The sequence below is a fragment of the Pan troglodytes genome, chromosome 6, assembly GCF_028858775.2.
Source record: "Pan troglodytes isolate AG18354 chromosome 6, NHGRI_mPanTro3-v2.0_pri, whole genome shotgun sequence".
Taxonomy (NCBI): domain Eukaryota; kingdom Metazoa; phylum Chordata; class Mammalia; order Primates; family Hominidae; genus Pan; species Pan troglodytes.
Genome location: NC_072404.2, coordinates 71,969,515 through 71,982,729, shown reverse-complemented (window position 1 = coordinate 71,982,729; position 13,215 = coordinate 71,969,515). Strand labels below are relative to the sequence as shown.

At 39.9% G+C, this 13,215-nt stretch overlaps 1 protein-coding gene and 1 pseudogene across 10 annotated transcripts in view; both read right to left on the bottom strand.

Moving 5' to 3' along the window:
• Positions 1–4,618: 4,618 nt before the first annotated feature.
• On the bottom strand, positions 4,619–5,289 carry LOC107975636 (tripartite motif-containing protein 60-like; annotated as a pseudogene).
• A 766-nt stretch (positions 5,290–6,055) lies between these two features.
• The window catches only part of ZNF736 (zinc finger protein 736), a 48,044-nt gene continuing 40,884 nt past the window's right edge, over positions 6,056–13,215 (bottom strand). For 7 of the 10 annotated variants that reach the window (XM_063815416.1, XM_063815411.1, XM_063815409.1 and 4 more), the window contains one exon: positions 6,056–12,829. In XM_063815416.1, coding sequence (XP_063671486.1) covers positions 11,772–12,829 — 1,058 coding nt within the window. In that variant the 3' untranslated portion in view covers positions 6,056–11,771. The remainder of the gene's footprint in view (positions 12,830–13,215) is intronic. The other 3 variants (XM_063815412.1, XM_063815417.1, XM_063815413.1) reach the window with 2 other exon arrangements.

The window sequence follows — 13,215 nt, the reverse complement described above, 5'->3', positions numbered from 1 at the left end:
TGACACAGCTAAATATTGACTCAAACATTTTAGAATATTTTAGTACTTCTGCAAAAAGTACCACTGGTTTTTTTGAAAGAGATCTCATTGATTTGTAGATCATTTTGAATACCATTAACATCTAAAGAAACTTGCATGTTCTAACTCTTGAAAAATAGTATGCTAAAGAATTTGTCGAGTTTTCATATATATGCAGGCATGCTAGTTTTCTTTTGGCTTTTAACTTCCAGTTATATTTCATTGTAGTCAGAAATAATATTTTTATGATTACCATTTGTTTACGCTAAAACTTGCATTCCAGCTTAGAAGTTTGCCTATCTTAGAATACGTGCCATATGCAATTAGAAATATTATGTATTATGCTATTGTCAGGTGAAATGTTTTGTAGATTATTCCCAGGTCTTATTTTTCTTTTTAACCTTTTATTTCTCTCTGCATTTGCCTTTATCTTTATTTTCTTTTTTATTTACTTTCTTTCTATTAATTTTATTTCTATTTTTCTTTTTTCTCATTACATTCTCTTAATTTCAAATTTTCTAGAATTTTTGTCATGTTTTAATTTGTTTATTTCCATTCATATCCCCTATTATTTTTCTCCATGTTTCTTTTTCCATTTCTCATTTCTTAAAATTTTATTTTATTGCAAATTATTGCATTTGTTTACTTCTCTTTTTATTGTAATTAGTATCTTCATCTTCATTTTATTTTCACTGATCTTAATTACGTTTGTTTTTCTTTGTTTGTCCTTACTATTTTTCAATTACTTTAAATTTATTTTTAAATTTTATTTTCTTTCTCTTGATTTCATTTGTTTCACTTTATTTTTCTGTATTTTGCTTTGTAAAACAGAAGGGATGACCTATTTTACATTGGCCTAGCCATAGTGGTCAAGACTCATTTGCTGAGGCTCTCTGGCAGCCACTCTACCCCAGGAGTCTCCAACCCAGGGTACAGTCAGGGCCTCCTAGGAAGATTGCTAAGATCCCTCGGCAGATCTTTCATTGTTACAGGCCCATCTGGCACTCAGTGTCATGGGCCATTTCTGCTGCTTTCTGAAGCCCCCTGGAAGTCTTAGTGTTGCCAGGCCAAGACCCTGACTGCCTCTTTGTGTCCCAATGGATCCCCCACACATAATCCAGGGCACTGACTTCTTTCCCAGGAGAGGGCCACACCCACTCCACTGCACCAGGGCATGTCTGGACAATATGTGTGTCTTTTCTTTGTTATAAAAGAATTTTTTTGTTTTTTGAGATGGAGTCTTGCTCTGTCACCCAGGGGGGAGTGCAGTGACGTGATCTCAGCTCACTGCAACCTGCAACCTGCGCCTCCCAGGTTCGAGTGATTTTCCTGCCTCAGCCTCCCAAGCAGCTGGTATTACAGGTGTGTGCCACCACACCCAGCTAACTTTTTTTTTTTTTTTTTTTTTTTTGTATTTTTAGTAGAGACAGGGTTTCACCATGTTGGCCAGGCTGGTTTCAAACTCCCGACCTCAGGTGATCCACCCGCCTCAGCCTCCAAAAGTGCTGGGATTACACGTGTGAGCCACTGTGCCCAGTCGAGAAAAAAAATTTTTTTTAACTTGACATATAACTGACTTATTATGAAAATGTCAGCTTTAGGGGTAGATACACATGCAAATATGTGCAAAAATGCTAATCATGTGAGAAGATGAACATTTCTACATTGTATTTAATGATTTCATAGGGTTGCTATTTTACCCTTTCCTGTCTTTATATGTTCAATGGGAAAATCCTCAGTGAAGACTCCTCAGTATGACAGACAAAATGTTGTGCAATCTAATCACTGATAGATGCAGTGAAGTAACTTCTGGTTTTCATTCGGAGCTCTCACAGCTAGGATTAAAAACTCTTAGTTGCAAACTCACATGATGAGGAGTTATAGTATGCTGTCCTCTTCTGCACATTTGTCTGCCATCATAATTTTTTCAACTTGCCAAGGGAAAAAGTGGGAAATTGTTTCCCTCAGACCTACTCATCTCCCTTCCATAGGTTTTCAGGTTGTGTATTGTCCAGATTGCTTAGAAGCTCATGATCACAGAGGTGATATTTGTCAAGAGAAAGCTTTGTTGCAGGATTAAGTGAAGGTGTTTACCACTCAGGGCCTACGGTTCCTCCAGAGGCAGGATGAACTTAAAAATCATTCCTGAATCCAGAAAGTAATGACAGAAGTCAGGGGCTACCCACAGGAGAAAGAAAAATGCTCCCTTTTGCTTCCCAAGTGGTCACTGCTTATTCTGGCATTAATCATGCTTCTGACCATGATGTGTTTCTTAGTCATCTTTCTCAGTATTCCACTGATTGTGCATCTAAGGAAAAGAGGCCTGGATGAGAGTGGTAAAGAGAACAACTGCATCCTTCCATAGCTGATGCCTTGGTGAGCTTTGAAGCACACTGAGCAGAGTCTGAAACTCTTCCTCACTATGGGGTAAGTTGTGTCAAATTCGACTCCCATGGAAATGGCACCAGGTTCAAGGTGTCAAAGAGACTCAGAGCCAGTGAATGAGATGGAGTTTTACTGGGGACTTACATAGAGAGGAGAAGGTCCAGTGTCAGTGGGATTAGCAGGATAACCATGCCCACTTGCAAAAATTATGCAGTTTGTATAGCATTTTTATTTAGCACTTTTTTTCTGAACAACCTTTCACCTGTCAGACTTCATTTAACAAAAAAGGAATGGCCTCAATCCCCTGTGTGGCCTGTGTTCCACGCCACAGGATGGGACAGACCAGGGCTAAGATATTCCTCATAAATAAAAAATAATCACCAGATTGGCCCCTACTAGACCTTTTAGCTTAAAACTGAACATTCAGAAGCATTTTTTTATACATGGTCAGTCTCCAGGTATGCCCAACTCAAGTTAATACTGTCAGTTGCATCCATCATACAGGCTGGTTCAGGTACTAGAGGTTCTTCTTCCTGAGACTCTAGATTCAAAAAGTTTTTGCTTTTTCTTCAATCATGGGGTTGACAGTTTACTAAAAGGCCTGATGTGTGTGCACATTGCTGGTACAGTTGTCTAAGTTAATGAGATGGCTTCACAGTTGGTAGGGCCTGTTCCTGTTACAGGTGTGACTGGGTGTGTACAGGCTGCTGACGTGCCTCTTCTCTAGACTTTCACTGGACCATAACATTCTGGGGCCCCAGTTCCACTATTTTCCAAGGTGGGACATGCTGAGCCAGACCCTGGAATTGTGGTTCAAGGTGACCAGGCTGAGGCTGCTCTTTAAAAGGCAGAACTGCCAGGTCTGTGTCTTATTTTCCTTGTCATTCTAATGTATCTTTTGGTATGGAGAGCAGAGTAGAGTCTGTGACAGCCCTCCTGCTAGGGTTGGTACTATTTATACATGACTCTTAAGTGTCAAGGTAGATTGAGAGATCTCTCTTCCTGGCACAGCCTGAGTAGGCTAGAGCACTGTGACCCTTAAAGCTTGGTTCATACAGTCTTCAGAGGAATTTCAAAAACCATAGGATGTGGGGGGCAGAGAAAGAGCTGGTACAAATGACAAGTTGCAGGTCAAATAATTGGAGGCAGGAAGAGAATGGGACCTGCTTGGGACAGTACACACACTGCCTGGGTGCAGCTGAACAGTCAAGCCAGTTCTCTTATCAATGGGTCACTTAATGTGCCAAGATGGGTGTGGGCCTTGACACTCTTGATCTCCTTCCTCTAGTGGGGCTGCATTGGCGGTTGCCATCCTGATTTCTTGGTGGAAAAACCTAGCAGGTGAGGCAGGACTCAAGGGCCAGGGACAGGACAGAGCACCTTGGCTGGCCTCACCCAGGGCCCTCTGAGGCTCCTGCAGGCAGGAGGACTCCATGGAGCCCCAGACCCCTTTTCTAGGATGGTGCCCAGAGCCCCTTCCTGGACCTTCAAGAAGGGCCTACTCTTTCTGCAACCTGCACCTACTGGTCTCTAGAAGATGAGCATTCATTTCTCTTTGTGGACATGGCTTCTGCTTCATTTCCATAAGAAATGCCTAGGGAATCCTGGGCCTGTGCTGGAGGTTCTCTAAGTGCCAAAGTCAGTAAGAGTCTCAAGAATATAATTAATAGTATTTCCTGCACATTACTATCTCAGGGTTACTTTTGCCCAAAAATGTGTAAAAACAAATATTAAGATTTTTATCCTTTACATTACCTTAATTAGGTCATCATACAAGCCTTTTATTTTCCTCCCAATCATTGAATTTTTGTTTTCTTCTTTGTTCAAATTGTTACCTGCTTTAGAGGCAAAAACTTAAAAAAAAATGCTACACAAATACTAACAGGTAACAGCAATTTATTTAAAATGTAATTAGATTTCTTAAATAAGTAAATAATTTAAGTAAACTTAGTTTATATTACTTGTATAAATTATTTTACATATTATCCTCAATCTTAAAAAAATTTAGCTAGGTATGCAATTCAAAATTGATATTTTTAAAATAGGCAACTTAAAAACATTTTATTGGACAAGTTGGGTAATATTAATTCTCAAATATTTTATCTTAGAAATCAACACACTTGACAATTGATATTCATAGTACCTATGAAAGTGACATTCTGAATGTGCTTTTATACTTGCCAAAAATTTAAGAGAAAAAAATCTATTCTGGCCTTCAGTAGTAAAACTTAAAGATTAAAGAAATAAGATTAAATTTACTGGCTAAATTACCCACAAAAACTGAAATAGATTCATTTACTTGTTCTTTATCTTTCAGCATCTGATAATGAACAGATTTTAAGACGTTCAGAATCTGCTTCAGTATAGAAATAAGGCCAAACAGCTCTTGTGAAAGAATCATTAAAATATACAGAACAAACCTATTATTTATATTACTTTAAAAAATCACCCAATTCATAGTCCAAAAGAATACCAATCTTATGGATTTTACTACTGGCAGAAGGTGGGTTTTCTTAGGACCTGATGCAGCATAACCACTCTATATATCATCCAATTGCCCCCAAATCAACCCAGAACTGAAGGCTGATCCTGCCAGGTCCTAAGAAGACAATCTTGACACACACCTAATTTTCATTTAGGCTTGTTTCCCACCTCTACCTTCCAGTAATGTCTGTCAGAACTACACTTCTGAGAGGCCAGGAAAGCAGGGCAGAAATAAAATCTCCTTGGGTTATAACATACGTTTGGTTTCGTTCTTCCATAAACAGCTTTTCTATCCTCGGAGACAATAAGTTGAGGATGTGCTGTGTCAAGATCTAAAATCAAGGACAGGCGCGGTGGCTCACATGTGCATTCCCAGCACTTTGGAAGGCTGAGGTGTGTGGATCATGAGGTCAGGAGATCAAGACCATCCTGGCTAACATGGTGAAACCCCATCCCTACTAAAAATACAAAAAATTAGCTGGGCCTGGTGGCGGGCACCTGTAGTCTCAGCTATTTGGGAGGGTGAGGCAGGAGAATTGCTTGAACCTTGGAGGTGGTGGCTGCAGCGAGCCAAGATCACACCACTGCACACCAGTTTGGGTGACAGAGCAAGACTCCGTCTCAAAAAAAGAAAAAAAAAAGGTCTAGAATTAAATCTACTTGAAATGGCTTGATAGTTCTGTCTAAGCCAGAATATAGAGGAGGAAGACTAAAACCATATTTTATATTTTGTTAATCTATATGAAAAGAGTTCAGGGCATTTTAGGTTTCAATACCTGTGGTGCATACTCTTAACCTGTGTCAGCAATTCCAGGTTTGACTGCATAGAATTGGCCTCTGCCTCCCCCAGTAGATGTTTAAATGTAGAAACATAATCTGAAAATTTTACAAGGTTTTCACTTAGTTTTGCTAAAATGTCCATCTCTTCATCTTGTTTCAATTGTGAGTCAATTGTGTGGCATGGGTACAATTATGCTCTCTTCATATGTAGAATGTCATTTTTTTTACTATAGATATTTTCCATTTTTCACCTGAGACCACAGGCTAATTTCAAAAAGAATATTTACTTCTAATTATGTAGCGTCTATTACATAGCTAGTATTGTCTTTGTTTACTTCATGTATATGCCAAAAAGACCTCACGACTTATGAAACGTTCAACTGTTTACTTAAATTGGCCCAATAAATTTAATAAACTCAATTATGTAAATTTTATAAAGTAAAATGAACAGTAACTAAACAAAAATTGGATTCAATAGCATTCTCTAATTGAAACAAAATATAAAATACACTAAATAACATACAATACACGCACTATGAAATTACTCACGTGAAAATTATTTTGTGAACACCATTAAATTTTATCAAAGTCACTTTCATAATCTCTGAGGTGATTATACAAAGAATGTTTTATGAAAAGAAAATTATGTATTATGTCTATGGTGAGCAACAGGCAAACAGACAAACAACAAAAAAAGAGAATTTGCACAAGATGATTCTAAGCCAGGAGCAATAACATTTTAGATAAATGAATTTAATACACAGCAGAGAAAATAGATTTGCTTTCAAAATCTTTGAAGTTTCTGGTTTGCTGGTAAGTGATCAACACTTGTAAAATTATCTGTTCATTCTAATATTTTTCTTTTCTTCTCAAAGTAGGTACACAACCATAAACAAATATGATTACTTTCTCTATAAATCTGTTACACCTGAAGTTTATTTTACAGTGATATATCTATATATTTAAATCCATGTAAACCAAAACTAAAGGTCTGTATGTGTTTAGCAGACCAGAGAAGTCATATGTTCAACAGAAAAAAGTAGGATAAAATTTTATAAATAGTTGTTCAGAATTCAGAAACATATAGCTCCAATTATACTCATAATCTTCGTTACAACCATCATAATAACCTGTAGTTACAAGAAAACAAAAATGTAAGTTGTAGAAACCATATTCTCTAAATTATTTTAAGTTAAAGACCACTGACAAAGGGATCACTAGAGTTGTTAGTCCACTGTCACCCAATAGTATATTGTTACCTACAACCTTGGGTAAGATGGGATAAATTAACATCAGTGGCAAGATACACATTCAATGTAAAATAGCCTTAACACAATAACAACAATTTTGGTTTATTAAAACAAATTAAGTTCACACATTGTCATTAAAAAGGCATTTTGAAATTCACTGTATTTTAATTACCTTAATTTGCAAATGGTAAGGCAATTTCCTTCTAAAATTCAAATTGTTTCTCTTACTAAGCAGATTATTATCCTGATCACTTACCACACTCCTATCATCCTGTCACTTACGATACCGCTGTAAACTAACTACTAAGTGGCCTTTCCACTTAGAATTTCTTCGTGTATCTTAGGTTTCAGTTTACTTAATCTTCCATGGAAAAGTATATAAATCTGTTCATCTAATATAGAAGAACCTCTCATAACTCTGGTGCAGCAACCACTGACCATGTTCTTTCACATAAATTCTAGAAATGAAGACACAGCATCAAATGTAAGAGTTAAATTACATCGAAATTTGCTTTTGAAAAATATTGAATCCTTTTAATATAAAAAAGTAGGTTCCCTTTAGAGAAAAGTGATCGAGATTGCTGACTAGAAGCAGCTAGACTGTGCAGTTCTCATAGACAGGAATGCAAGGTATACATAAATACAGCACCTGCAACTGAAACATCCAGGTACTTGCATTGGGAATAATCAAAGAAACAATCTATGGAGAATGGAATAAAGCAAGGCAGGACAATGGGCCACCTGGGAACAACATGGAGCCAAGGGAACCTCCCCACCCAGTAAAGCAGTGAGTGCATGTGTGACCCTAGAAACCCATGATTCTCCCACAGATCTCTACAACCTTCAGGTGAGGAGATACCCTCATGAACCCACTTCACCAAGGCCTTCAGTTTAACACACAGAGCTACATGGAGTCTCAGCAGAGCAGCCACTTAGGCCTGCGCAGATTCAAGAGCCTTAGATACTGGCTTTCCAGGCTTCCCAGAAAAAGTAGCTGCAACTCGAGCAAAGCAGGTTACACCCCTGAACATACCCATAGGAAAGAGGCAGAATCCAGGGGGCTGATAGTGATGGTCTGTAGGACCCACTTCAACAATGCCTCACATGGTAAGACCTACTGGCTTAGATTCCAGCCAACCATTGGTAGCAGCACTGCACCTCCCTGGGATGGAGCTACCAGAAAGAGGAGTGGGCCACCATCTTTGCTGCTTGAGCAACTTAGCCATTCCAGCCTTCAGGCTTTGAAGAGCCCAAGCTGACCGGGGGGCGGAAAGGATCTCCTAGCCCAGTACAGGTGCTCTAAAAAGACATGGCCAGACTGCCTGTTAAAGCAGGTCCCCTGTTTCATTCCTTCTCACTGGAAAGTACTTCCCAATGAGGGTCTCCAGCTACCACCACCAGCGCTCTTTGGTTGATGGAGTTTTGAAACCTCTTTGGGATACAGTTCCTAGAGGGAGAGGTGAGCTGCCATTTTTGCTGTTTGTGTGAGTTAGCTGTTCCAGCCTTCTGGCTTTGGAGAATCCAAATAAACTGGGGGTGGAAGTGGTACCTCTGAATAGCAGAGCTGTCCTACAAAAATATGGCTAGACTGCTTTCTTAAGTGGGTCCCCAATCATGTTTTCCTCACTGGGGAGGACCTTCAACAGGGGCTTCCAGCTACCTCCTAGAGGTGCTTTTGGGCTGGCAACAGGTCTATACCTCCCTGGGATGGCGCTCCCAGAGAACAGGGCATGCTGCCATTGTTGCTGTTTTGCAGCATTCAGTGGTGATAACTTTCAGTACTGGAAAACCTGAGGTGACTAGAAACTGCAGTGGACACCCAGCATACTGCAGCAGCCCTTCAGAAGTGGTCAGACTGTTACGTGAGTGCCTGTTCTCATATATTCTCACGAGGCAGGTTCTCCAGGCCTGGGCCACTAGCCAATCATTGCCAGAGCTATTGAGCCAGCAGCAACTTAGCAACTCCCTGGACAGAGCCTCCAGGGGCCTCTGCAGTACAACTGTCCTTGCTACCCTCAGACTAATAAAAAATCCCAAACCCTAAGTGCCTTATTCACAACTCAAACTGCAGTTTACCCAAGGAGAGGAAGCCAGCCCATCCTCCATGGGTCCCACAAACTACCCACTGCTCCTCAGCAGACAGTAAACCCCTAACTTGGCCAAAAGGAAAGATCCTCCATCCTGGGCTGGCTGCACTGAGTAACTGCTGACCTACATCTCTCTGAGATGCAGCCCCCAGAAGACAGGCAAAGAGATAATGCAGCAAGCCAGCTCATGTGGTGGCCAGAGGGTTTGGTGCAAGAGCATCTGTAGTAAAGTGTGGCCAGTGATGGCCATTTCTCTAGGCTCAACTTTCTCCCATAGGAGACTTTAGCCCTAGGGGAACTGTTGGGCCTAATTTCTGCAGGATGATCTTGCAAATCAGAAGAAGCTGGTCCAACTAAGCACTCCTTGGTCTGCTGGCCTCTCCCAGGGACCCAGTCTGGCCACAGCTGCTTACAGGGCATTCTCAGGTACCCTGGAAGCTCATACCAGAGCATTTGCACTGGAGGGACATGCCTGACTCATGAAGAGCTCCAGCAAAGCAGCCCCTATGACTGCACCAGCCCACATTTCTTCCCCATACTGCAGCTTCCCGTGACACCATGGCAACTCCTGATATTTCTTTGCTGGCACATGTCTGCAAAGGCAGGTTTGGCTTTGCTTGCCCCACCAGCAAATGGGAATGCAATATGCCCCGCCACCCCCAGCAACTGCCATTGTAGATGAAACTTTGGTGGGCAGAGAGCCAGAAAACTCCACCCCTGCCTTTGTGCTAACACTGTGCAGAGAACAGGGTATCCTCCCACACTCTGAACAATCACTCTTTCTTGGGTGGCACAGAGAAGGCATCAAAACCTTTACTGGCCAGTATCCTGCCCCAAGCCAACACCACCTTTAGTGCAACAGCACACAGTCTCCAGCAGGTATCCCCCACTCCCCTCCCAGCTGCTTTGCTCCTGCCACTGAGGTGAATACCCAAAGACAGGCAGAAACCCCATATCCACTAGCACTCTGCTCCAGCTATGGCACCTTAGTCCCACAAAATCGCAAACTCCAAATCTCAAGGAGCCAGAGAACACAGTTGGGGCTCAAAACAAGTCCCCCGGAGTCAGAGTATGCAGCCTCTGAGTTGTGAGCTGAGCATTGCCCACCCACCACCACCACCAAACAAAACAAAACAAAACAAAAAAAACCTCCCAGGAACAAAGCCTGTTGGCTGCATCCATCTTATACCACAATCAAATACTCAAGACCATCAAATAGGATTTTTAAAAAAAGCCCATTCAAAGGTCAGCAACCTCAAAGATATGCCCACAAAGATGAGACACAATCAGTGCAAAGATAAAAACACAAAAAGCCAGAGTGACTTCTTTCATCCAAATGACCAAATTACGTTTCCAGCAAGGCCTAAGATGACAGAAGTAGAATTCAGAATATGGGTAGAAACAAACTTCACTGAGTTACAAAAGTAATTTGCAACCCAATGCAAGGAAGGAAAAAAAATTGCAGGAACTGACGGAAAAAACAGCCAGTCTGGAGAAAAATTGTGGCCAACCTGATAGAACTGAAAAACACAATACACAACCTTTATAATGTAATCACAAATATTAACAGCAGAATAGGCCAGGCAGAGGAAAGAATCTCAGGGCTTCAAGACTGGCTTTCTGAAATCAGACAGACAAGAATAGTGAAAAAAGAATAAAGAGGAATGAACAAAACCTCTAAGAAATATGGGATTATGTAAAGAAACCACATCTATGATGCAAGAGATTGCCTGAAAGTGATGGGGAGAATGAAAACAACTTGAAATACGTATTTCAGGATACCATCCATGAGAACTTCCCCAACCTAGAGAGGCCAACATTCAAATGCAGGAAATGTGGAGAACCCCAGTAAGATACCCCACGAGAAGGTCATCCTCAAGATACATAATCATGAGATTCTCCAGGGTCAAAATGAAAGAAAAAATATGTTAAAGGCAGCTAGAGAGAAAGGCCAGGTCACCTCTAAAAAGAAGCTCATCAGGAAAACAACGAATCTTTCAGCTGAAATCCTACAAGTCAAAAGAGATTAGGGGCCAATATTCAACATTCTTAAAAAAAGAATTCCAACACAGAATTTCATATCTGACCAAGGTAAGCTTCAGAAGTAAAAAATATATATGATCCTATTCAGATAAGCAAATGCTGAGAAAATGTTACCACAGGATCTGTCTTAAAAGAGCTTCTGAAGAAAGCATTAAATAAGAAAAAGACTATTACCAGTCACTACAAAAGCACACTAAAGTATACAAACTGCGGACACTATAAAGCAACCACAGAAACAAATGTGCAAAATAGCCAGCTAAGATCCTAATAACAGAATCCAATCCACACATATGAATACTAACCTTAAATGTAAATGGGCTAAATACCCAAATTAAAACACAGATGGCAAGCTGAAAAAAGAATCAAGATCTAATGGTATGCTTTAATCAAGACACCCATCTCAAATAAGCTCAAAATAAAGGGAAAAAGAAAAGCCTACCAAGCAAATAGAAAACAGGAAAAGAAGCAGGGGTTGCAATCCTAGTTTCTGACAAAACAGACTTGAAATTAACATAGATTAAACCAAAAAAAGGGCATTACATAATAGCAAAGGGCTATATATGCACCCAACATATAAGCAACCAGATTATAAAGTAAGTTCTTAGAGACCCTCTAAGATGATAAATGTTCTTCCACTCTCATTACATTTATACTGCATTTGTTCAGTATTAAATTTCAGATGTTGAACACAGTATGAGGACTTGGTAAAGGCTTTTCCACATTTTTAACACTTGTGGAGCTTCTCTCTAGTATGAATTCTCTTATGTCTGATGAGGTGTGAGAACCAGCTCGATGCTTTGCCACATTCTTCACATTTGTAGGGTTTCTCTCCAGTGTGAATTCTCTTATGATTAGTCAGGTCTGAGAAGCACTTAAAGGTTTTGCCGCATTCTTCACATTTGTAAGGTCTCTCTTCCATATGAATTCTCTTGTGGTTAAAAAGGGTTGAGGAGCGGGTAAAGGCTTTGCCACATTCTTCACAGATGTAGGGTTTCTCTCCAGTATGAATTCTCTTATGTTTACTAAGGGCCGAGAACCACTTAAAAGCTTTTCCACATTCATTGCATTTGTAGGGTTTGTCTCCAGTATGAATTATCTTATGTTTAGCAAGGTCTGAGAACCACCTATAGGCTTTGTTACATTCTTCACATTTGTAGGGTTTCTCTCCAGTGTGAATTCTCTTATGATTAGTAAGGTCTGAGAAGCACTTAAAGGCTTTGCCACATTCTTCACATTTGTAGGGTCTGTCTCCAGTATGATTTCTCTTGTGTTTAACAAGGGTTGAGGAGCAGGTAAAAGTTTTGCCACATCCTTCACATTTGTAAGGTTTCTCTCCAGTATGAACTCTCTTATGTTCAGTAAGGTTTGAAAACTTTTTAAACGCTTTGCCACATTCTTCACATTTGTAGCATCTCTCTACAGTATGAATTTTCTTATGTCTAGTAAAATCTGAGAACAACCTACAGTCTTTGCCACATTCTTCACATTTGTGGCATTTCTCTCTGCTAAAAATGTCTTTATGTTCAGTGAAGATTGAGCACAACTGAAAAGCTCTGCCACATTTATTACACTGACAGGTTTTGCTATGGGTAGTTGACAAACATTGATGAAGGCCATTATAACTGCTTTTCTGCCCCTTGCAATTACCCACACTTTGGTAGTCTTTCTTTAAATGTAAATTATTAAGGTCACAGCTCCCATATTTTCTCAGAATCACTTTTTGAAATGAATCTTTTATGTCATGATCCGGCAATATCTCTGCAGTAAAATGAAAAGAGCCAGCTGGAGAAAAAAAATAAAATAAAATTCTCCCTCATTAGACTCAGGTGAATATACTTCACAAATATATAATTATACAAAGCACATTAACAAAATGACAATAAAATACCACAGGCTCTATATTCTTATAGACATATAAACCTAACAGAAATATACTGACCAAAATGCCTTTGTGAGAAGTCTAAGAACCAGTTAAGCATTTGTGGCACACCAAGTGAGCAAAATGCCAAGAACCACATAGAAGTGTAATAAAAGTATTTCATATTTACCCACCACAGCCATTCTTCATCCTGTGATGACTCTAACTATCGACTCCAAACTCCTATCTTCCCCCTCCAAAAATAAATAAAATAGTGGCACATGTGTCCATGCTTCTGGCTTATTGAGAC